At 39.2% G+C, this 23,060-nt stretch overlaps 1 protein-coding gene across 1 annotated transcript; it reads right to left on the bottom strand.

Annotated features, from left to right (window-relative positions):
- Positions 1-264: 264 nt before the first annotated feature.
- Positions 265-18,607, bottom strand: egfl6 (EGF-like-domain, multiple 6). The gene is made up of 13 exons (XM_081367709.1): positions 18,388-18,607; positions 13,707-13,813; positions 12,835-12,927; positions 11,979-12,098; positions 11,383-11,502; positions 10,126-10,260; positions 9,464-9,586; positions 9,261-9,320; positions 7,059-7,286; positions 2,981-3,055; positions 2,798-2,893; positions 1,392-1,654; positions 265-691 (listed from the first exon to the last, which is right to left on the bottom strand). Exons 1-13 carry the CDS (start codon positions 18,453-18,455, stop codon positions 584-586), a joined length of 1,596 nt encoding a protein of 531 aa, XP_081223835.1. The 5' UTR covers positions 18,456-18,607; the 3' UTR covers positions 265-583.
- Between the last annotated feature and the right edge of the window lie 4,453 nt (positions 18,608-23,060).

Below are 23,060 nucleotides of genomic sequence, written 5' to 3'. Positions count from 1 at the left end.
AATTTTAATATAAAACTACTAATATATTATATTATATGATATGATACAACCCCAGAGCTCATGGTAAAGCAAGGCTAAATATCATCGCTAAATATCCAATGAATATGTCAGTTATTAATTTGAAATGAACTATAATAATTCTGTGGTCACATTTTGGTGTTAAACTAGTCATACAATGTATGATACAATATGATATAGTAAGGCTAAATATCTTCTCTAAATATCCATTTCTGACAATGACTATTCATTTGAAATGAACTATTTAAAAATATTCTATGAACAGAAGTGTAAAAATGGTAAATCTCTTTAACTTTTTAATGTAAAGCAAAATGTACAGCCGTTATAATGTCACAATGTTTCTATAATCACACAAATAGCGAATGATATATATACCTACAAACCGGTCAGAAAACAAACAGTATCCACTTATTTTCCCGCTGAGCAACAGCTGATCGAGTCTTTGGTTGGTGTCGAGATGATGTGTGTAAGAAGATGTGTGTTACAAGATGTGTGTTAGAAGATGTGTGTTACAAGATGTGTGTTACAAGATGTGTGTTAGAAGATGTGTGTAAGAAGATGTGTGTTAGATGATGTGTGTTTTCTCGTCTGAACAGGGTCCCGAGAGCAGAAGCACGTGATCCAGAGCGATCTCTCCACTGACTGACCTCCCGCGCTCAGCCTCGAACACCACCTGAACACACACACACACACACACACACACACACACACACACACACACACACATACACACACACACACACACATCATTAATATTCATCATTACACCTGAACACACACATCATTAACATATTTACATTCGTCATATTCGGCTGCAATACAGCAACACATTACACACTTTCCTTTTCTATCAACAAATTGATTCAATTTCATGTATTCCTCATTATCCTGATTATCCTGATTGGCTCAGATATCACACACTCTTGAAGGGGTGGTATAATGCCCCTTGTATAGTGTGTGTGTGTGAAGTTTTACCTCAGAATACCCCATAGATCATATTTTACAGCATGTTAAAATTGTCCCTTTTTGAGGGTGAGCAAAAAAGCGTAGTTTTTGTGTGTGTCCCTTTTAATGCAAATGAGCTGCTGCTCCCAGCACAGGGGGCGGAGCTTCAAGAGCTTGTGTGTGTGTGTGTTAGCAGCTCCGATTACCTCTTCTCAGCATGGACACACCCACTTTCTTGCGTGTTCCCAGAGGCGGGGTTTATGTAAATTTGAGGGTTAGTGATGTCACTGTCCTTTTCTCCCTTTAAATATCAGCAAATATCTGCCTTTGCTTTGAACTTTGAGCGCTGTAACTTTGCAGATGTCGTTTATGATTATAAAGCGGATTGCGTTGTGTGTTCTTCAGGCTGAACGAGTGCTAGCTCTCACCGCTTCGGGCCGGCTCTCGGTCCCGCTGACGCTGATCTTCTCTGATCTCCTCCAGCCGGGAGTGTGTGTCTGTCCGCTCTCCCACACCGCAGACGCGCTGGTGTCCAGCTTCACGCGTAAGGTGTTCTGCTGGCCCAGGATGAGGTAGTCAAAGGTGAGGCAGAAGCTGCTCTGCCGCATGTGGTCGTCCAGGAGCAGCCTGATCCTCGACAGCTCGCGCCGGAGCCCCACGGGGCCCTCGAGGGCCAGGTAATACTCTCGCCCTTAAAGACACACAAGCATGAGATCTGAGCCGGGGAAGCGCTCTCCACTGGGAACTTTACTGGGAGAGGATATGAAGTGCAACACTGTCAAAAAATGTGTTTGTGTGTGTGAGTGTGTGTGTGTGTGTGTGTGTGTGTGTGTGTGTGTGTGTGTGTGTCTATGTGTGTGTGTGTGTGTGTGTGTGTGTGTGTGTGTGTGTGTGTGTGTGTGTATGTTTGTGCGTGTGAGTGTGTGTGTGTGTGTGTGTGTGTGTGTGTTTGTGTGTAAATATATGATTAAAATAAATGTAAATACTAATATCGTGGTATATATATATATATATGTGTGTGGGTGTGTGTGTGTGTGTGTGTCTGAGGGAGTGTGTGTGTGTGAGTGTGTGAAAATATATGATTCAAATAAATTTGAATACAAATATCTTGGTATATATATATATATATATATGTGTGTGTGTGTGTGTGTGTGTGTGCGTGTGTGTGTGTGTGTGTGTGTGTGTGTGTGTGTTTGTGTGTAAATATATGATTAAAATAAATTTTAATACACATATCGTGGTATATATATATATATGTGTGTGTGTGAGTGAGTGAGTGTGTGTGTGTGTGTGTGTGTGTGTGTGTGTGTGTGTGTGTGTGTTTGTGTAAATATATGATTAAAATAAATGTAAATACTAATATCTTGGTGTATGTGTGTGTGTGTGTGTGTGTGTGTGTGTGTGTGTGTGTGTGTGTGTGTGTGTGTGTGTGTGTGTGTGTTTGTGTGTAAATATATGATTAAAATAAATTTAAATACTAATATCTTGGTATATATATATATAGTATAAAGTAATATTACACAATTATTATATTTGTGTGTGTGCATATATATATATAGACATTATAAAATATTAAAATGACTAAACAACAATGTGTTTTAATATATATATAATTAATAAAATAATCAAACAGAATATGAATATCTTGTTAATATTATTAGTCACTTAAATATTTAAATTGTAATACATATTTAAATATACAGTATGTAAGTGACTAAATATAAATGTAGTTACTTTAATATTAATTTATTTTGCAGTACTAATACTTTACTCCGTCACTGTCTGATACTGGATCTGTCAGTATAAGGGGAAACTGTGACTTCTGATTCTGTACCGTTTTCATGATACTTGATAATCCAGTCCAGATCGTCCTCATGGTCCTGAACCCACTCACACGCTCCACGATCAAAGTCACAGTCCGTCAGGAATCCTGATCCCAGAACACACTCTCAGCACTCGGACAGATCATAATCATCCAATGTTCAAAACACAGGAGAATCTACAAGAGCTTTCTTACTTTCCTTCAGCGGCGCTGCTTGGATCTCCTCCGGCTCTGATTCTGGATTATACACAGGCACAAACTCCTCTGGGACTACACACGGAGAAACACACACAGGTCAGGAAAAGTGTTTGTTCAAACAGAAGAGCACATAATGATCCAGACGCTGTTCCAGAATCAGTCAGCAGGGGGCAGTACAGCAGAAGGCTGCAGTTAGACTCGTGCTTCCTGAGGTAAATCTCTCAGTGTGTGTGGAGTAGTGAGGATATTACAGTGTTTTCACAACACACTTGAACCAATAATCCAGTATAAAGAAAGTAAATAGACTTAATTCTGATTTCATGCTGAGATTAAGCAGGTTTAAGATGATTTAATTGCAAACGTTGACTATGGTTATTAGTTAAAGGTGTCCTATTGCATTTTTTTCCATCTTCATCTGTCTTTAGTGTGTAATGTTCAGTGTTAGTGTGTAAACTCAATCAATCAATGTTGTTGTTTGAGCATTAAAAAGTGAGTTATTCTCTATATCAGTGTCAGTGCTCCTGAACTCCTGAAACGCCTCCATTGTATTTTGAGTTTCTTCCGGGAACGAACACGTCACAATATTCCTCATTATAATAATTAATGCACAGAATAAAGGGGCGGGGCCTGGCTGAGTTGGTCAGTAGTGTGTTAAACTGGCGGTTATGGAAAGGGGCGGGATATTTCCCAAACACTCTCGAAGCGCTCGACCAATCACAACACACTGCTCCAGCCGACCAATCAGAGCACAGTGTGCTTTTCAGAAGGAGGGGCTTCATAGAGACAGGAAGTAAACAGAGCGTTACTGACAGACTGGGAAGAGAGGAGCCGCAACAATGGAGAATATGAGGAATATAAAGTAGGATCTTGCAAGCGGACACTTGTCTGCTCTTCCAGAGATGCAGATTCTGGATAATTGCAAGAGCGACAGATGAAAGACTGTCAAACAGCTGTTCTGGTAATAAAAGGCTCTGGGTTTTTCCGGCCGATCCTCCCTCTGGGAATGAAGGATTTTCCCTGTGTGTCTCGGCCTGTCTCCTCCTGCCTTATCTCCAACATTATCACGGGAATCTGCAGTTTTCTCTCTTACTGAGAGATTTAGAGGGAGTACATCATCACACACGTCCTTCTGTCACGGCTGTTCTTGGTTTATGTTCATGTGTTCATGTCTTTATGTTCTATATTGTCATAGTCATGGTTCCTCTGTTTCCTAATGTCTTGTTTTCATTGGCTCCTCTGTCCTGTGTGTCATGTTTTGATTGGTTCACTGTGTTCGTTCATTTCCGGTGTGTCTTTTTATGTTATTAGTCCTTGTGTATACTATATATATATTTATTTATTTATTCTATTCCTTCTTTTATTTGGCGAGTCATGTCCAGGTTTATGTTCAGTTATGTTCATAGTCAAGCCAAGTTCTAGTCATCGTCTTGTCTTGTTTTGTTTATGTCTATTTTGTTCAATAAACTGCACTTGGATTCTCAACTCTACTCATTATACCTGTATATTTCATTAAGTTATATAATGTTATTATACCTTTAACTACCAGAATCTGCCCTTTTTGCCTTAAAATGTACTGATAAACACCACAATAACACAGGTGGCACAACAGAAAGCCACGAGGACTCAGTGTTCACCGTAAGCTGTTCATAATAAATATGATCAGAACTCATATATAGACGGTGCACATGTTCAAAACACACATGACACTGAAATTATGCAATAAACATGAACTAAATGATGTAAAATGTAACACACTAATGTGTATTACTGAAAATTACTGAGAATGTCCTTTATTGTTTTCATTTACTGTAAATTATGTAGTAATTCACAGTTTTTACTTGCAAAATGCATAATTTTTTTATAGTATATACATTTTTATAGTATATAGTATGATACATATTTATAGTATATGAATGTTATATAATTTTATATTATATGTAATTTAACTGTAATATGTAATTTTACTGTAAAGTGATGTTAAACCATCATCATATATGGCTAGGTAACTTACAGTCAATTAACGTGTTTTTACTGTAGCATTTATACAGTAAAAATTACAAATATTTTTACAGTGAACACTCCCCATTTTAATAAATGATTATAATTATTATTATTTCTATCGTTAATTATTTTATGAATCTGTAATGTTATGTATTATTATGTTATTGTACCTTTTGGTTTTAAATCTTCATTTGTTGTGTGTTTTTTATTTTTCGAAGTTGTTAAATAAAGATTATTGGAGTAAGCTACATTTTACAAGAAAATACTATTTCAGTTTTTCTACATCAAAATTTCATGTTATATTCAATCGGTTTCTTTGTAACTTTGTCATTTTCTACTGATTTCTGTGTGAAAATATATTTTGGGGTATTTGTGTCTTTATTGTGAGAATTATTGTATCGCAGAGTTCCGACTCAGAACAAACGTATCAAAGCAGAATAACTGGCTGAAGAACAATGTTTTTCAGAGAAACAAGTTTCCTAAATATCTGCAAACATATTTTAGTATTTGTATGCTTTAGTGCGGTCCAAAAGCGTGCATCAGCCCCTGTAGAAGGCGTTTGTCCTGCAGGTCACATGATGCAGAGTTATTGATCATGTGACGCGTGATTGATGGCTTCGCTGAGCACTATAATAGAGCCATTAGTCAACAGTGTGTTATTGAGTGTGAACAGAGTTTAACGGTGTGTTTGGGTCACTCTACACAGGAGTGACCTCTGACCCCTCGATCGGGCTGAATAACATCAGCACAGACCCATCCATTCGGATCAATTAAGAAAAAAATACAAACGTCAGGAAAGTGGAGTTATGGATATATTGTACGATTTTTTATTTATTGTTATTTGCTATTTAAAATGTATTAAGAAGAGAAACCCCATATTGTTCGTATTCAAATCATTAAATAAAATTAAAACCATATAAGAAAATTGTTTTCATTATTATTTGCCAAGGCAACATGTTCGTTTAGTTTAACCTGAAGTACTAAAATAACTAAAACTGAAATATGAATAAAAAAATAGACATTTAAAAATAATAATAATAATAATCTCATTCAAAATCTTGATAAAAACTATAATAGTATGTTAACTATACTAAATATGTATGTTCATGAATTTGAATTGATGTTGTAATTTAGTTTTAAATTTAAGTTAGTGCAATTAAATTAAAATAAAATAGAAGTATAGATTTTAATAATAATTTTAGTATAAATTATGATCTCATCCAATCATCATATTAACATTTGGTGGTGGAAAAAAGAAATGAATAAACACTTATTTCATGAGCATTTCCCTCCTGTATCCACATCAGCGCTGCTTTCCTCTCCCGGGAAATATTAATCTCGGGAATGTGGTTGGGAATGGGAAGTTTACTCATAGTCTCCCTGTCCGTACATGTACAGTAGATATCCATATACGACTACGGCTCACGGTTCAGTCCCAGCATGCCCTGCAAACAGAGCCCTCTTGTCTTATGATAGCACTAAACATTAGTGCTGATATTGTAAACTAAACTAAAAATCATTTTGTTAATTTAAATGGAGCTGAGTGATTCCTGAAGGATCATGTGACACTGAAGACTGGAGTAATGATGCTGAACATTCAGCTTTGACCACAGGAATAAATTACACTTTACTGTATATTCACATAGAAAACAACCGTTTTACATAATATTTCACTATTTTACTGTATTTTTAATCAAATAAATGCAGCTTTGATCGGAACAAATTAGACTTTACTGTATATTCACATAGAATTGGATTGGATTGATATTTCAAAATTTTTACTGTATTTTTTTAATCAAATAAACGCCGCTTTTGTGAGCAGAAGAGACTCTTTCAGAAACATTAATAAGCATATTGACTCTTTTGAGCGGTGTGTGTATATGAGTAGAATCTGCAGTACAGCTTTCCTGGAGCTCACACAGTGGAGCACTGGCGCTTGCAACGCTAAGGTCATGGGTTCGATTCCCAGGGAAAGCAAGAACTGATAAGAATGTAAATGTGTAGCTTGAAATGCAATGTAAGTCAAATGTATAAATAGGAGGAGAGATGTTAGTGAGAGCCGAGGATCACTCACAGAACACGTCTCCTCTGGGGTCCAGCTGGTTCCCGGTGTCGTCCTCCTCTTCCTCCTCCTCCTCCTCCTCATCGTAGACCTTCTCCTCCTCCTCAGGGCCGATGTAGAGCCCATCGCTGTAGTCGAAGGGTTGCAGGAGGAGTCGAGGAGAGTCCGTCACCGCCGGCTCTGGGATGCTGTTGTCAAACCGGCCCAGAATACGAGTCTTGGACGGGGAATCGGGAATAACTGCGAGGAAATGCATGAGGAAACTGGGATGAAATCCTGTGTGCTGATGTCAAATGATCTTCTAAAGCCATTAAAGCAGACATATCATGAAGATCTGAGTTCCTCCGTGTGTCAGTGCTGTAATCGCTGCTTCTACCAACACAGAAAACATGTAAAGTGAAACCCAGTAACTGTGTTCTGGTCAGTCTTTCTCTGCAAGCGTGTTATAAAATAAGCCAATCAGATTTCGCTCTCCTTCTGACGTATGAAGAGGATCTCATTATAATATTACCGGCCCTTAATCTGCACGTTTACACACACCAGCCGACATCTGGTTCCACGAGCGCCAACAGAGACCAGTTCTAACGCACTGATGAAGATCCAGCAGAGCCTGAAGCTGTTCTGTGGTTGAGCACAGACGAGCACTGAACACTATTGACCAGAACATGTCACCGCTGTCTTATAAACACCTCAGGAACTGTGGACACTTGTGGAGAAGTTCAACATGATGATGAGATGATCAGTGTAACTCCACAACAACTACAGAAATGTCTCCACTAACATTCAGAAACTCTTCCTGAGTCTCTCCGTAAGGCTGCACTCGCTACTGGTTATTCTGGGATTCTGGATGAGGGAGATTGGCCTGTTCTGTTATTGCCGGAGTTTCTGGAGCTTGTGTAAAGACTTCACCCTCTTCTAGACGGAGGCGGAGCTAAAGCTCATTTGCATTTAAAGGGACACACACAAACGGCGTGTTTTTGCTCACAACCAAAAAGGGGCAAATTTGACAAGCTGTAATAAATGATCTGGTGTTTTGAGCTGAAATTGTACACACACATTCTGGGACACTGTAGATTTATATTACATCTGGTGAAAAGGGACATAATATGTCAGCTTTAAAAGTCAAAAATGCATAAATGGAGACTGATTCATGCATTCGCAGCATTATTGCATTAATCACACAACATGTTTATATGCTCGATATGCTCTGCATGTTCGGATCTGCAGGAGAATTTTCCATGCGAATGTTCAAGCGTCTGCCGTGCATGAAGCCATAATCCATAATGAGTCGCATGTCAACACTTTACAGTAAGGTTTCGTCTGTTAACAGTAATTGACTAAATGAGTAAACATTACAGCTGGATGATACTCATAAAAACGTATATCTCGATATTTTTACAAATAAAAATAAAAATATATATCTCAAAATTTTTAAACATTCTGATGATACTCGATATTTACATTGATGCATTTAGCAGACAATATATATTCAGTATAGCAGACTCTCTCTCTCTCTCTCTCTCTCTCTCTCTCTATATATATATATATATATATATATCAGTATTTTCATCAGTGTAAAATAAAAATATTTAATCCACTAAATACATTTAGTTTGATAAAATACAATTTAATTTAAAAATTATAAATGTAATAAAATAATAAAATAATAAAAATAAATGTAATTTAATCAAATAAAATGTAAATAAAAATATTTAAATTAATTTAATAAACAGCTGTATATGTATATATACATACACACACAGTTCATTTATCTATTTTCACCTTTAGATTATATTTATATTATTAATTTAAATGTTTGTACTGTATATAAATACACTATATAGGTATACATTTATTACAACAAGAATAAAAAATCAATAAATTAATACATATAATAATAAATAAATTAGATCAAAATAATGAAATATGTAGCGAAGTGTTTAAGGGTTTATAACACAAAACAGAACGACAGTATAATCTATCTTGATTATTTTGTTTTCGTAATTCAAAACAAAATTCAATGAATCCCCTAAAGCGCTATAGATAATACATAACTAATATTAACAAATGAGATCTTATTGTGAAGTGTTTCCAGATGCATTAAAGCGCTATAGCAGAAGTTTCCCTGTATCTGCTGATGTTCTGCCCGTCATGTTGTTAGAGAAGTGAGAGGAAACGTCTTCATGCACGTTACACGTTTGCTCTGCTTCTCACCGTTGAGAAACGCTTCTGCTTTTCCTTTATCTCCTTCCCAGGATCTGTGATAAGGCTTGACTACAAAAACACAAAGGATTCAAGTGACGTTGCTCAGGTTAAGAGATCAGATTTCTTGTTTTTCCTAAATATGTGTGGACTTTCATTCATCACTCAGAGATGAACGGATGAAAGAACACCATTTCTCTGCCGTCATCTCTCACCTGAACAGTCGAATCCACTGCCACGGAAACCCTGCTTGCATTTACACCTGTAGGATCCGTGTGTGTTGATGCACTCAGCGTGAAGACTGCACTTATGTGTGTCCGACACACACTCATTAATATCTGAAATATGATCACACAGTCTCATTATCGCCTCTCAAAGCATGAATCAATCAAAATATTCTTTTGCATTTCAGGTGAGCAACTTTCTGTTCTGCATATGCAACGTATTCACCAGAGCAGTCTTGATTCTGGAAGTATTTTATTAAAGAGATTCTTCATTAAAGAGAAACATCTGATGTTCTTCCTCAGTGTTTCTGTCTCGTTTTCCAGCACAAATATCCAAACATTCTTGGATACATTTACTGGAGAAGCAACATGACTGAAGATATTATATTTATGAAACAAAAATCATCAAAATGACGTGAGTTTGTGTTTAAAACAAGTACAAATATCTGCCAATGGAGTCAGAAAAATACTCTTGTTTTCCCTTTGAATAAAGATGATTTTTCTGACTCCATTCAACATGATTTGCTTCTGATTTGTCTCTTTCACAGAAGCGAATATCATCAGTAAACGACTCCAGAGCTCATACATGGAGAGTGTTTCTTCCAGACTGCGACTCTGCTCATTTACAGTGAGTTACTGGGTTTCTTTCTTACCGACACAGTCGTATTTCCCGTTGACGTATTTGAGGTCGTAACCCTCCTGGCACTTGCAGTAGTAGCTTCCGAATGTGTTGATGCACTGCCGGTTGAACGGACATTGATTTTTCCCAGTTGCACATTCATCAATGTCTACAGAAGAGCATGAGGGAAACAACCAGAGTTAATGCAACATCTGAAGCTGTGCTTCCCAAATCCCGCACTTTAGACCAGTGATTTCTCCAGCGGTTGTTGATTCAGCGATGCCATGGAAAAAACATTTTAGAAAACATTCTTAAAATAACCATTTTTTCTTAGTGTAAAGAACATTTTAATAATCTAAAGAACCGTTTTTTCCATGGTTACATTTACGGTAAAAAAACGGCAGCTGTGGTTGCCAGAAATTTACCGTAAAAAATACGGTAGCAACATTTGAGCTTTTTCCATAAGCTGAGAAAGTTAATACTAATATATAGACGCTGGACAGTGTCATTAACACACACACTAAACACCATCATTCTAACACACATGACATTATTAATTTAACAACATTAAATGTAACATAAAACCCTAATGTACACAACTGATTAGAAAAACTAAGAAAAACTATAAAGAAACAGTTATTCCAACAAAAATACTGTACATCAAATGTGAAGTGTCACGCAGGGAATTGTGGGAATGTCAATTTACGGTATTTTACTGTGAAATTACATTAAATCTACGGTTAGATCTATCACAGTTATTCACCGTATACGGAAACTTTCTGTTAACCAATTTACAGTTTTTCACCGAAGCATTTTTACAGTCTTTTACCGTTAAAATCACGATAATTTTTACAGTGTTCTGGTTCCATCCCAGACAGCATTATAGTGTCGGCCCAGATCCGGCCCACATCCGGTACACTTGTGGCGCTTTTCCACCGCATGGTACGGCTCGCTTCGGCTCGCCTTACAAGTGTGCCGTACCGATACTAAAATGTGAAGTCAAAACACTACAGATCACGGATTGGTCAGAGAGAACCGGTCCAGCGTCGTTGGATTTGCCGCACGAGACACCAAACCCGCTAGATTTAAATAGTCAGCAACAGCCAATCGTACCACGAGGTGGAAAAGCGGCACTGGCTTCCACACGGGCCGGATCTGGGCCGACACTATGCCTGGGACTGATGTTCAAGGTTCTTCGTGGAACCACCGATGCCAGTAAAGAGCCTTTAAAAGAGTGAGACTGAAGACTGGCTCTCAGCCGAGCATCACCCTGATCCGAGCCGGCTCTCACCCACGCAGGTCTTGGCATCGGGTCCCAGCTGGAGCCCCGGGGACGGGCACACACACCGCACCTCGGCCTGGACCTCCTCACAGCCGTACTGACAGTGGGCCAGAGAACACGTCCTCGAGTCTGCACACAAGCACACGCACAACACAGCTGATTCATTCTTATCTGATGTGAAAAGGGTGATCATAGAAGATTACATAAAGTCAACTTTCAGGCCGTTTTTTGGCCGATAAATATATCAACAGTTGTTTTATAATGATAAAGCCCAAAAAATGTGTTCTATTTTCTTCTAGAAACAAACTTTTGTTGCATTATTTTCCTGTTATCTCTGTAAAGCTGCTTTGAAACTCTGTGTTGTAAAGCGCTATAGAAATAAAGGTGTCTTGACATAACTTTAATATGTTTGGGTGAACTAGTGATTTAAACATTTGAATATACAGCAACATAAGAGTCGGCCCAGATCCGGCCCACATCTGGGCGGTGTGTAATCCAGGTGTTCCGGATGTGGGCCAGATCTGGGCCATGTGTGTGTTGCTGTGTCGGATGTGGGCCGGATCTGCCGAGTGTGTGTTTGCTGTGTCGGGTGTGGAGTCACTCACTTGCGCAGGAGCCGTCAGACATTAGCATGTATCCGTTTAGGCAGTAGCACATGTAGCTGCCGAAAGTGTTCATGCACCGATGCTCACAGGGACGAGGCTTCAGACCGCACTCGTTCAGATCTGAACCAGGAGCAAGAGTTCATTCAGGCAATACTTCAGTCAAAATAATGACAACAATTCTAAATTATGACTTAAAAGTCAAAATTATGACATACCAAGTCAAAATAATGACATCAAAATCATAAGTATGACATACTAAGTCAAAATAATGACTTAAAATTAATAATTATGACATACTAAGTCGAAATAATGACATAAAATGAATAATTATGACATACTAAGTCAAAATAATGACCTAAAAATCACAAGTATGACATAATTAGTTGAAATAATGACTTTAAAAGTCAATTATGACATACTAAGTCGAAATAATGACATAAAAATCATAATTATGACATACTAAGTCAAAATAATGACACCAGAATCATAAGTATGACATACTAAGTCTAAATTATGACATTAAAAAGTTGAAATGACATCAATAAGTCAATTATTACATAAAAATTTAAAATGATGCCAGTAATCATTTTACTCATAATTATTTTAAGTTTGATCATTTTAATTTATTTAGGTTTAATTCATGTTTAATTACATGTTATTAGTTAATCAGCCCACAAACATACTTTATCACTGGGAAAAAATGTAAATAACTTGTTAAACATGAAAGTATGATGCAATCATTTTAGGCATTTCTTCTTATATAGACCTTTTTGGCATAAAGTGTTGTTTAACGTCGAGTCGAGAACCCCGTGAAGCTTCTATATCTAGAAGAGTGTGTGTGTTGAAGCGCACAAACCTTGACTGCACGTCTTCCCAGTGTATCCGGGGAAACACTTGCACTTGTTGGGCCCGACACACTCGCCGTGTTTGCATCCCAGGTCACACTGAGCTGGTGAAACATTCAACAGCAGAGATATACATATATATACAGACAAGGTCAAATCTGCTCATGTCTGGAAAACAAAGCCAGATTTAGCCTGGTTTAAAAGCACCAAACCACAGAAACAATCAACATATCACTTGAGTTTCTCAGTCACACCACAGACACTTCATTCTTCTGGGTAAATGAACCCTTGTGTGTGTGTGTGTGCTGAAAATCCTTTACCTAATGGTGTTGTAAATTGCTTTAATATTTCAAGTGCAAGAAGGTGGGAAGAAAACAATTCTTCCGACTTTTTAATCTCATTATTTCGACATAGTATGTCATAATTTCGACTTTTTGTCTCGTAATTATGACTTTAAAAGTCAGAACTTCAATTTAGTAAGACATAATTTCGATTCTTTATGTCAATTTTTTTTTCTTTTGTGGCGGGAATGCGCTTCCATACTTCCATACATACTACGTCAAAAAAATTACAAAAATTCTAAATTCTGACTTGAAAAGTCAAAATTATGACATACTAAGTCGCAATAATGACATAAAAAGTCATAATTATGAACTACTATGTCAAAATAATGACAAAAATCATAAGTATGACATACTAATTTGAAATAATGAATTAAAAAGTCAATTATGACATACTAAGTCGAAATAATGATTACAAAAATGATCAAAACATTTTTGGGAAGTTGTTACACTCTGTGTGAGCGAATACGTTTTATCCCAATGCACTAAAGCGATGAAAGTTCTGACTGGTTCTGGTTAAATCCTCACTGGCACTGGTTCACCTTCACAGTGTCCTTCACTGCTCTTCCTCCAGCCGTAGCAACACTCGATCCTGCTGCCGTATCGACACACGCCGGACACACTCCTCACCGGGACCTGCCGCCCCGCTCTGTCAGGACACAGAACACAGCACTGATCCACACACACTTCTACTAATGTGTGTAAATGAGCCGGAGAACGGTGTGTGTTAGCGGCCGCTAAGTTAATAACTAATGATCTTTGCAACAGAAGTGAATCAATCTAAAACTAACTTTATCTGGACAATAACTTTATTCTAGATCTGCTGTAAAGCCTAAACACTCTCTGTTACTGTAATCTCCTGTTACTGTAATCTCCTGTTACTGTAACCTCCTGTTACTGTAATCTCCTGTTACTGTAATCTCCTGTTACTGTAACCTCCTGTTACTGTAATCTCCTGTTACTGTAATCTCCTGTTACTGTAATCTCCTGTTACTGTAATCTCCTGTTACTGTAACCTCCTGTTACTGTAATCTCCTGTTACTGTAATCTCCTGTTACTGTAATCTCCTGTTACTGTAATCTCCTGTTACTGTAACCTCCTGTTACTGTAATCTCCTGTTACTGTAATCTCCTGTTACTGTAATCTCCTGTTACTGTAACCTCCTGTTACTGTAATCTCCTGTTACTGTAATCTCCTGTTACTGTAATCACCTGTTACTGTAATCACCTGTTAGTAATCTCCTGTTACTGTAATCTCCTGTTACTGTAATCTCCTGTTACTGTAACCTCCTGTTACTGTAATCTCCTGTTACTGTAATCTCCTGTTACTGTAATCACCTGTTAGTAATCTCCTGTTACTGTAATCTCCTGTTATCACTGTAAAGCTGCTGTGAAACTCTATAGTGTTAAAGCGCTGTATAAATGAAGGAGACTCGACTTGACTTTTACACACTCTTTAGAAAAGGTTCTGTAGGATCATATCTGGTTCCGTCAGACACATCATAAAGGGATCATTTTATGGATTTAGTTCACTAATTTAGTTTTAGTTACAAAATAGTTATATATCGTGTCACAATATGAAAACGCAACAATATGTATCGTGGATAGTTCATCCAAAATAAAAATTACTGTGTGAGAAAAAGTTTTAGTGTCAGTACATTAAACTATATATAATGTTGAATATAATGTATAATAATGCAATGGGGGAATATTTGTGTGTCCTGATGATGCCAAATATCTGATGTTACCAGTAAAAGTGACTTACATTATTTTAAATATATCTAGTCAGTGAAAGAGTTCAAGCATATTCATCTGTAATAATTGTGTATTTTCAGCTTCAGAATCATGAATATTGTTATTCTGGTGTCTCTATTGTCCTGCATTGGGTTTATCAGCACCAAGTCCAACACTATTCATTTACACACACACAATGTAAAACCAAATTGAACCTTTTATCATATGTCTTGGAGTATCGCAATAATATGGTATTGTGAGTTCAGTATCGTGATATGTGTCGAATCGTGACATGAGGGGATCGTTACCCCACTAATCGCAAACATACTTTATCACAAGAATTAAATAAAAATAACCTGTTAAGCATGAAAGTATGATGCAATCATTTAAGACATTTCTTCTTAGATAGAACTTTTTGGCATAAAAGTTCTTTAAAATTGAGTCAAGAACCCTATAAAGGTCTATAGAGTCCTAATCTAAATGTGACATTATGAAAGCAGAATAATCTTTAACACTGCAAAAGAAAAAATTTTCAAAATGAAGTGAGTTTGTATTAAACCGAGAGCGGATATCTGCCAATGGGGTCAGGAAAACAATAAATTTTTCTGACTCTTTTATCGTTTTAAGCAAAAACTCTGGAAAGCGAGACAGAAACACTGAGGAAGAGTGTGTGGTTTAGCATGTGTGAGGTTGTCAGAAGGTTATTTGAGGTGAAAACGGGCCTGGATTTGAAGGTTGTGGCTGTAAAACACAGACACGACGAGTGTTGTTGATCCAGTGAGGATCTGAACAGACAGAATCCAGGAACCTCTCGCTTCTCCTCAGGGTTTATGGCTCTTTAACAGAAGCTTCTAACAGGAACAGATAAAGCAGATTTCCGCTGTCATTAAAGCCTGTTGTATTGATGGGAATCACACTTTAACACCAGGAGTTTGAGCACTAACACCTCAACAGATGTCCAGCACTTTACAGTCAGGGTTCGCTCGGAGATCGTGCAGTTCAACAGGATTTAAAAGAGCCTTTCACAGCCTTTCTTGCTTTTTTACAGGCCTAAATATAATATGTGTCATATATCGTTCACGGAACATTTTTTCTGAAACATTGTTTCATTCTTGTTTCAGAACGTTCAGAGAAATTCAAAAGTAACGTTTGCAGAATGATACAACATAATGTTAGAATAACCAACATTAAAAACGTTTAAAAAAAAATTATGGACATTTTCATCATTCACAGAACACTAAGAAACAACGTTTTCTTTATGCAAAATGTTCTATATTTTTTGTTATTTAGCTTGGTAGGAACAATTCTGATTTGTAGATTAATTAAATCGCATCATCTGCAGTGAACACTATGAACAGTTATAGATATGTCTTTGTCATTATGTTGAGAAGTTTTGCATGCAACATTTTTTTTATTATATCATTAAATTTATTATATACCTGCTCGTTTGCATAAAGTTAAACATTTCTCAACTTCGTCTAGCCGCTGCACATACAAACATTGCATTGTTGCAAAAAACACCTTATCAGATTATATATATAATATAGGGTTACAAAGATTGTATTACAAACTTACAATTAATATTCAAAAGGTTTAGAGACGAAAATTAATATTCAGCAATATTTTGGATTCAGCTGCACTGATACTGTCAGATAAGAACAAAACTTGAACTAAATTAAACGTGACATTAATTTAGCAACACTGACAGTGTTCATGAACTGAACTAATCAACATTTAACGGAATTGAGCTGAAAAATTACACTATTATCTTCTGTTTCTGCCACCTGAGACTGAATTTGTTTCATCATTAACACTGTTTCCCAGGTGAATCTGTATTGTATAAAGTGTAAAATAAATAAACGTGATTTGGATTTTTGTGGCTTTTTCCTGTTATCTTGTGATCAGTTGTATGTAAATGAACTACTAAAATGAAAATAAGGTAACACTTTATTTTACAGTGTCCGTGTTACATGTAGTTACTCTAATAATAACTAAAAATTATCCATAATTACATGCAACAAACCCTAAACCAAACCCTAACCCAATAGTCAGAACGTGCAGTTAATCATATTAATAAGTACTTAAATGTATAAGTTAAAATAAAGTGTAACCAATAATGATAATAATACTAACTTTACGCAAATATACAAATTCTAATCTTAAAATTGTTCTCTTCCCGGACCAAAACACAGACCAAAAATAACACTGATGACTCATCCTACACTATGCAAATTTTTGTCCAATCAAATGCTCTCTAGAATAAGCAGCCCCTCCCCCCAATCCCATCTGCCTAGCAACAGAAAGGCAAGTAAAGCCTGTGAAAAAACAACAACAGTGAAACTGGCAGCTCTGGTTACTAGAACTTCTCCATATAAACATGATAGCAACATTTTAAGTTTTACATATTGAACTTAAATTTACAGTAGAAAATGTATAAAGTATAGCTTGAGGTAAATTCCAATATATACACACAAATACAAAACAATGCTAATACTAAAATACTGCATTCATTTAACTACATAATAACAACCTAAAGTCCATAAGTGAATAGATGTTCCAGCTGCGAGCTTCTCATGTTGGTCTCTAAATCTGGTGTGGCTCCAGAGGGACGGAGAGAATCTGTGAACCGACCGAAATAAAACTGACCGAAATAAACCGGGAGCCGGTCGTGTGAACAGGTGCCGCCGCTTCATTACAGGCAGAGTTAGCAGATCACAAATCAACACAGATATTACTTCAAATCTATTCATGCTTGGGCATCATTTACAGATACTTTAGGATTCAGTAGTGAATTGATTTGATAATTGACAGCCATTTACACTGGTGTCCAAAAGTGATGCACAGCCTAGGAAAATCTTCATCGTTTATTCAAATATTATTATAGATTTTGTAGTCATATTGTGTAGTTGTGCCCTCGAGTCGATTGTTTTATTTGTGATAATAACGCAATGAAACATGACAAATTGTGCAACATCATTTTTGTCCAGGCAAAGAAATTATGAATGCAAAAATAGGAGAGAACCGACCAAATATTAATAATGTTACAGTCAATGTTTGCTTTTTTCTCTCAGCTTTTTGTGCGTTTCATTTTTTTTTGCATAGTAAAATAATCCTGTTGCTGTAGTTTGACACTTTTGCCAAATAATTTTGTCGGATAAATACTGATTTGTTCTCCCCTTATATTTAACATGTTTTAAATATATCTTCCTCATATTTTGAACTATCATCACCTTTGGCCAATACTGTAGGTGGAAAATGTATTCAGCTTTACTTAAAGCTTTACTTGATCCTTAATCAAAACAGTTGCATTGGTCACAAATGTTTATGCACATTAGTCTCTTTAATCTTATGAAAACTGCAGGTATGCTAAAGGAGATCTTGTTTGTTTCTCAGTGACAATAGTTTCTCAGATGTTTGATCAGTAATCTTACACGTTTCTCCTATGAACTAGCATTTTCTCCACAACTTTAAGCAGGAGAACGTTTCTTACCTGTAATCTGCAGATCCCAAGGAAAAATAAAGCAGGAATGAAAGACCGCTGATCCATGAATGTTTCATGTTTAAAAGCAAGCCTTTTTATTTCTCTGCTGTTCTTTTCTCTTCTGTTTGTTTTTCCTTGTAGTTTGATTCCAGCAAGAGTCTAAGATAAAGTCTGCAGTCTCTCTCTCTCTCTCTCTCTCTCTCTCTCTCTCTCTTCTTGTTGAAATTCCAGATGTCATTGAGTTGAGTGACGGAAAGGCTGGAAGTGTTTTGTGGGTTAGGGTTAGTGGGGGTGTTTCAGACGTCTTCTCTCTGAAACTCAATCCATGACGTCTAGATTGATGGTGTCGCGTCAAACAACTCACTCTACACTTCAGGAGAAAGAAAACCTGCTTTGAATAAACACCTTTTATTCATGAATGTAAATTTGAACTGGCCACAATATGCAGGAAGTTGAATTTGCTTAATTGCAATTTAAAGTAATTCAACAGTCACAATACATGATTATTTCATTAGTAAATTCATAAGTTATGACAAACTGATTAATTTTTAGTAATCATGCCTATTTAAAAATATATAGACATTTGTACATTCTTCAGCATACAAATGTAACTGAAAAAAATATATACAGTATATATACAAATATAGTCACAGTGTTTATATAAAATTAGCACATGACGACATGTCTACAGGTCCAGGTGGGGACGATGGGTCAACAGGTGGAGACGATAGGTCGACAGGTCAAGGTGGAGACGATGGGTCGACAGGTCAAGGTGGAGATGATGGGTCTACAGGTCCAGGTGGGGACGATGGGTCAACAGGTGGAGACGATGGGTCGACAGGAGGTGGAGATGATGGGTCGACAAGTCAAGGTGCAGACGATGGGTCGACAGGTCGAGGTGCAGACGATGGGTCGACAGGTCGATGCGGAGACGATGGGTCGACAGGTCGACGATGGGTCGACGATGGGTCGACAGGTCGAGGCGGAGACGATGGGTGAGCAGGTCAAGGTGGAGACGATGGGTCGACAGGTCGAAGTGGAGTGATGGGTCGACAGGTCGAGGTGGAGACGATGGGTCGACAGGTCGAGGAGGGGACGATGGGTCGACAGGTCGAGGCGGAGACGATGGGTGAGCAGGTCAAGGTGGAGACGATGGGTCGACAGGTCGAAGTGGAGTGATGGGTCGACAGGTCGAGGTGGAGACGATGGGTCGACAGGTCGAGGAGGGGACGATGGGTCGACAGGTCGAGGAGGGGACGATGGGTCGACAGGTCAAGGTGGAGACGATGGGTCTACAGGTCCAGGTGGAGACGATGGGTCGACAGGTCAAGGTGGAGACGATGGGTCTACAGGTCCAGGTGGGGACGATGGGTCAACAGGTGGAGAAGATGGGTCTACAGGTCCAGGTGGGGACGATGGGTCAACAGGTGGAGACGATGGGTCATCAGGTCAAGATGGAGACGATGGGTCGACAAGTGGAGACGATGGGTCGAGGTGGAGACGATGGGTCGACAGGTCGAGGAGGGGACGATGGGTCGAAAGGTGGATGTGGAGACGATGGGTCGACAGGTCGAGGTGGAGACGATGGGTCGACAGGTCTAGGTGGAGACGATGGGTCTACAGGTCAAGGTGGAGACGATGGGTCTACAGGTCCAGGTGGGGACGATGGGTCAACAGGTGGAGACGATGGGTCGACAGGAGGTGGAGACGATGGGTCGACAAGTCGAGGTGGAGACGATGGGTCTACAGGTCAAGATGGAGACGATGGGTCGACAGGTGGATGTGGAGACGATGGGTCGACAGGTCTAGGTGGAGACGATGGGTCGACAGGTGGATGTGGAGACGATGGGTCGACAGGTCTAGGTGGAGACGATGGGTCGACAGGTCTAGGTGGAGACGATGGGTCTACAGGTCAAGGTGGAGACGATGGGTCTACAGGTCCAGGTGGGGACGATGGGTCAACAGGTGGAGACGATGGGTCGACAGGAGGTGGAGACGATGGGTCGACAAGTCGAGGTGGAGACGATGGGTCTACAGGTCAAGATGGAGACGATGGGTCGACAGGTCTAGGTGGAGACGATGGGTCTACAGGTCCAGGTGGATACGATGGGTCGACAGGTCAAGGTGGAGACGATGGGTCTACAGGTCAAGGTGGAGACGATGGGTCTACAGGTCCAGGTGGGGACGATGGGTCAACAGGTGGAGACGATGGGTCGACAGGAGATGGAGACGATGAGTCGACAAGTCGAGGTGGAGACGATGGGTCGACAGGTCGAGGAGGGGACGATGGGTCGACAGGTCTAGGTGGAGACGATGGGTCGACAGGTCTAGGTGGAGACGATGGGTCGACAGGTCAAGATGGAGACGATGGGTCTACAGGTCCAGGTGGAGACGATGGGTCTACAGGTCTAGGTGGAGACGATGGGTCTACAGGTCCAGGTGGAGACGATGGGTCGACAGGTCAAGGTGGAGACGATGGGTCTACAGGTCCAGGTGGGGACGATGGGTCAACAGGTGGAGACGATGGGTCGACAGGAGATGGAGACGATGGGTCGACAAGTCGAGGTGGAGACGATGGGTCTACAGGTCGAGGAGGGGACGATGGGTCGACAGGTCGATGCGGAGACGATGAGTCGACAGGTCGACGATGGGTCGACAGGTCGAAGTGGAGCGATGGGTCAACAGGTGGAGACGATGGGTCGACAGGTCGAGGAGGGGACGATGGGTCGACAGGTCGAGGAGGGGACGATGGGTCGACAGGTCAAGGTGGAGACGATGGGTCGACAGGTCAAGGTGGAGACGATGGGTCTACAGGTCCAGGTGGGGACGATGGGTCAACAGGTGGAGACGATGGTCGACAGGTCAAGGTGGAGACGATGGGTCTACAGGTGGAGACGATGGGTCGACAGATCGAGGAGGGGACAATGGGTCGACAGGTCCAGGTGGAGACGATGGGTCGACAGGTCAAGGTGGAGACGATGGGTCTACAGGTCCAGGTGGGGACGATGGGTCAACAGGTGGAGACGATGGGTCGACAGGTCAAGGTGGAGACGATGGGTCTACAGGTCCAGGTGGGGACGATGGGTCAACAGGTAGAGACGATGGGTCGACAGGTCAAGGTGGAGACGATGGGTCGACAAGTCGAGGTGGAGACGATGGGTCAGCAGGTCAAGGTGGAGACGATGGGTCGACAAGTCGAGGTGGAGACGATGGGTCAGCAGGTCAAGGTGGAGACGATGGGTCGACAGGTCGAAGTGGAGCGATGGATCCTAAGACTGGAGGCGGAGCCAGGGGATCCTTCATAGTGGGCGGAGCTGATGACCTGAGGCTCCAAAGCAGATCCACCCAGAATGGTGTAGGAGATGCAGAGAGGCTAAAGGGAATCAGTGGAGGCAGGGAGGGATCACAGATGACATGCAGAACCATTTAGTGCAGATGCTGATATTTATTTAAAATTCTGATTCTTGTAATGTAAATCAATGAGATCTTTATAACAATATATCTTACATAAAATGCATATAAATATCAATATCTGTCGATAATATGTCTTAGTATGAGATGTCTTAAATGCTTATTTTTATGATCAAAGCTCTGTGCAGTTTTAAAACATAGAATGCAATACAAAGATGATCGAGAGATGATCAAATAAACCTTCCTCAAAAGCCTGATGATCATATCTGATACTCGTAGTTTTTCTAATTAATGATGATGGATAATCAAGTTAACCTCAGTTCAGTTGAAATATTAATAACAATATCAAAGTTATTTTTGTGTTTATTTTATAAAAATCAGAACAGATTTAAAGACACGTGAAGCACGAGCTGAAGGAGGACGCTTGTACAATTAAAGACTTTTACCAGTCAGACACAGGAGGACTGGAGAGATTGTGTGCAAACAATGTTCTGATTATCAGGAGGATTTATAAAGTTAATGCATCTTGATGAATCTGATCATATGTTGAAGCTGAATGAGTTCACACAGTCCTGACGGGTCTGTGGTTGTGAAGTTCTCCTGAGGAACTGTGTTTGGGCTTGTCATGAGCAGCTGGAACGCTCTTTGAAGTGCTTCACATAATTATTACGTCTCGAACTTGCCAAGTAGTTCAAGAACAGAGAATATCCATCATTAGATCAGTTTTATGGTTTCTGCATCTCCATGTGAAAGCTAACATCTGGTCAGGCCTGACAATGAATCTCACTAATGCAAGAAACACTTTACACAGATGCACAAACACAGACACAAACCGCTGAACATTCATGTGTGGCAGAAAACATCCTCAGCCCTCAAGAGGGCGATAGAGTTTCATGAAACCCCATCAACTTGTTGACGTTTTAATGATCTTCTAAGATTTTTTTTGTGACATTTTCAAGAATCACTGGTTTTCTAGTCTTATGTTGAATGTAAAACACCTTCCATACACTACCGTTCAAACGTTTGCGGTCAGTAATATTTTTTTAAAATAATACTTATATTGAGCAAGATGCATGAAAATTTTTCAAAAGTGACATTAAAGACATTTATAATGTTACAAAAGTTTCTATTTAAAATAAATGCCATTATTTTGAACTTTCTAGTCATCAAAGAATCCTGAAAAATAAAATGGTTTCCACAAAAAATATGAACTGTTTTCTATGGAAGCTTGTTTCCGCCACAGAGTGAAAAATAAAAAAGGTAATTGCGAC

Source organism: Scardinius erythrophthalmus (assembly GCF_964197995.2).
Source record: "Scardinius erythrophthalmus genome assembly, chromosome: 6".
Lineage (NCBI taxonomy): Eukaryota > Metazoa > Chordata > Actinopteri > Cypriniformes > Leuciscidae > Scardinius > Scardinius erythrophthalmus.
The sequence above is the reverse complement of the archived record's forward strand: the minus strand, read 5'-3'. Positions and strand labels throughout refer to the sequence as shown.